Genomic DNA, 2,792 nt, shown 5'->3' with positions numbered 1-2,792 from the left:
TCGCATTCTTAGGGTCAAGATCTATGCCCATGTATTTGCATGCCCTTTCTTCTGGGGTGTAGAAGAGGATGTCGGATCTCCATGGTAGGAGTCAGGCACGTGGCTGTGAGTCCTCAGCAAGAGTAGCGAGCACTCTTGGCTGCTGAGCTCTCTCCAGTCGATGTCCACTTTCTTCATGACTTTTCTATGATTTATACCTCGTCAGGAAAACAAATGCTGGTGAACAGAATGGTATCTCCAAGGAAATTCCACATCTCAGTAACTGGAGCCTGTGAATGCGTCACCTTGCATGACAAAAAGAACTTTCTTTCTTTTTTTTTTTTTTTTTTGGAGAGAATATTCTTTTAATATCAACAATGACACTGTGTAACAGCACAGGGAGGAGGGATGGAGAGAGAAGATGGTTGGGCTTTCTCTCCCTAACCAGCCTGGATCTGAACAGCAGAACCCCAACAGCTTAGAAGCCACTCAGCGAAGAGGAAGGGATGGGCTGGAAACCAAGGCTTGAAACTTAAATAGAGGATGTCAAACTGGGAGAGGCCTGGTAGTGAGAGGGGGCTGGCGGCTGAGGAGCCCTAGCGCAGGTCTTCGGCCGTGAACATGCCCTTGGCCCTGCGCAGGATGGAGTCTTTGGCTGCATCATAGGGATGCTCCTTGGATGGGATCTCCAGGGCAGCTGGAATGGAACGCTGGTGGGCGTCAAGGGCATGCCGAACCATCTCTGCGATGTACTGGTTGATGAGAATGATGCCAATGTCATCCCTGTTTAGAAACTGCCTGAAAGTGTCTTCTATCTCATTGATGGTAGTATCCTTCTCCACTACCAGGAAATTAGGGTGGCAGTTCTTGTTAAGCTCCCCTATGCCGCCCAGGAGGAAACCCGTCACCGTGTCCTCGTCTCCAATCACCGCGATTAGTTTACCCTGGCCCACCATTCCGTCAGCAGAGCGAAAGCTCACCCGGCACCTGTGATGCTCCGCCCCCGCAGCGACCCAGCCCTTCAGTCATGCACGGTTCCCCGGACATTCGCGCAAAAGGAACTTTCTAGATGAGCTTAAAGGAAGGACCTTGGCAGGGACACATTGTTTTGAATTATCCATGTGGACACATTGCAATCCCAGAAGTTCCTGAAAGCAGAAGAGGGGGGCAGAAGGGGAGAAGACCTGAAAACCCCAGTTACTGGCTTTGAAAAAGGGAGACCATGGATCAAGGAATGGGTGAGACTTTTGAAACAGGAGAAAGCAAGACAGTGTGCTCCCTTTAAAACGCTCAGAAAGGAATACAACTTTAATGCAACCATGATTTTAGACCAGATAGACTTTTGCTCAACTTCTGGCCTACAGATCATCAGGGATTAAATTTTGTGTTTTTTAGCCATTAAATTGTGGTAATTTGTTGTGGCAGCCATAGAAACTTAATCCAACAGCTAAATGAATTCTACACATGTACAAATCTGGGTATCAGTTACCCAGAACAAGAGAGAATATTTCTACTGCTCCAGTGAGCTGGATCATGTCCCTCTGCAGTTGATGTCCCTCATCTGAAATAGCCATGGTCAACTTTAAGCTTCATAGATTTGTTTTATCTTTTTCTGCTTGTCTTACAGACAGAACCATGTAACATTTTCCTTTGTTTCTGGCGTCCTTCTTTTAATGTAACAGTTCTGAAGTTCATTTTTAATGTCATTCATTTTTTGTTGCTATTATTTCCATCATATGACTATATCACAATTTTTTCAGTTATTCTTTTCTTAGTTTCTCTTTTAGAATTAATAGTAGTGTCCTTTGATCATTCTTATCTAAGGCCCTTTATGGGCACATGTGTTTATTTCTCTTGGGGACATTCTAACAGTAGAATTGGTGACCATAGATATTTTGCATAACTACTGAAGTCTACCAATGTCTCTTCTAAGTAGTTACATTATCACAGAATATTTTTAATTAAAATGTAATTATATTATTACCCCTATTTCATTTCTTTCCTTCAAACCTTTCCATACTCCCCTCAAATTCCTGGGCTCTTTTTTTTAATTGTTATCATTACACATAAGTATATAACAAACAAATAAGCACAGAATATTTCTTCAATGATTTGAATCAGATCTACAAAATCTTTCTGGAAAGATATATAAACATCATGAAGTGGCCCCTTTTTATGATTTTTAGTGTTTATGTACACATTTTTCTGTTTTTGAAGTCTGCCAACTGACAAAAGTTGTATATATTTATAGTACACAGTATAGTGTTTGGGTACATGTATATGCATATATTTATACATTGTATAAATCTAGAGAATTAGTACATACATTTCCATACATATTTCCTTATTTGTTTAGGTTGAGGAGACTTCAATTCATGATGCAAATAGTGTCTCTTCTGTAGTCTATGGTTTCACTTTTTGTTGTTGCTGTTGTTGGTACTGATTTTGTTGTTTAAAATGTCCCTCAAGCGCTGTGCTGAAGAGCTGTAGAATTTCTATGAATGCAGGAAGGCTATGTAATATGTGACTTACAGAGAAAGTACAAGTGTTGAAGGGGTTGTTTGGACAGGATCTTTGATACTGTTGACTGTGAGTCCACAAGTGATGAATCCCACACATGTGAAACAAGGTATTTTCTTTTTTAAAATTTTTTATTTAAAACTTTTTAATTTATTCAACCGAAGACAATATGTTTATCATAATTAAACACAAAAAGGTACACTCACAAGACCAACAATTAAAACAACTACACTTTGGGGAAGATCAAGAGGTTGGACACATTCTAGAGCAGCAATCACACTGCATATTACAAA

At 40.6% G+C, this 2,792-nt stretch overlaps 1 protein-coding gene across 1 annotated transcript; it reads right to left on the bottom strand.

Moving 5' to 3' along the window:
- Nucleotides 1-358: 358 nt before the first annotated feature.
- On the bottom strand, nt 359-935 carry LOC126512998 (V-type proton ATPase subunit F-like). The gene has a single exon (XM_050161093.1). The coding sequence runs from the start codon at nt 933-935 to the stop codon at nt 576-578; it is 360 nt and encodes a 119-aa protein (XP_050017050.1). The 3' UTR covers nt 359-575.
- Between the last annotated feature and the right edge of the window lie 1,857 nt (nt 936-2,792).

This window comes from Alexandromys fortis, unplaced genomic scaffold (genome assembly GCF_014885135.2).
Source record: "Alexandromys fortis isolate MF-2015 unplaced genomic scaffold, M_Fortis_MF-2015_v1.1 scaffold_98, whole genome shotgun sequence".
NCBI lineage: Eukaryota > Metazoa > Chordata > Mammalia > Rodentia > Cricetidae > Alexandromys > Alexandromys fortis.
The sequence above is the reverse complement of the archived record's forward strand: the minus strand, read 5'-3'. Positions and strand labels throughout refer to the sequence as shown.

What these genes read in the sequence shown, in the direction of transcription:
- LOC126512998 (XM_050161093.1), bottom strand. Translation starts at nt 935, where the DNA reads ATGGTGGGCCAGGGTAAACTAATCGCGGTGATTGGAGACGAGGACACG.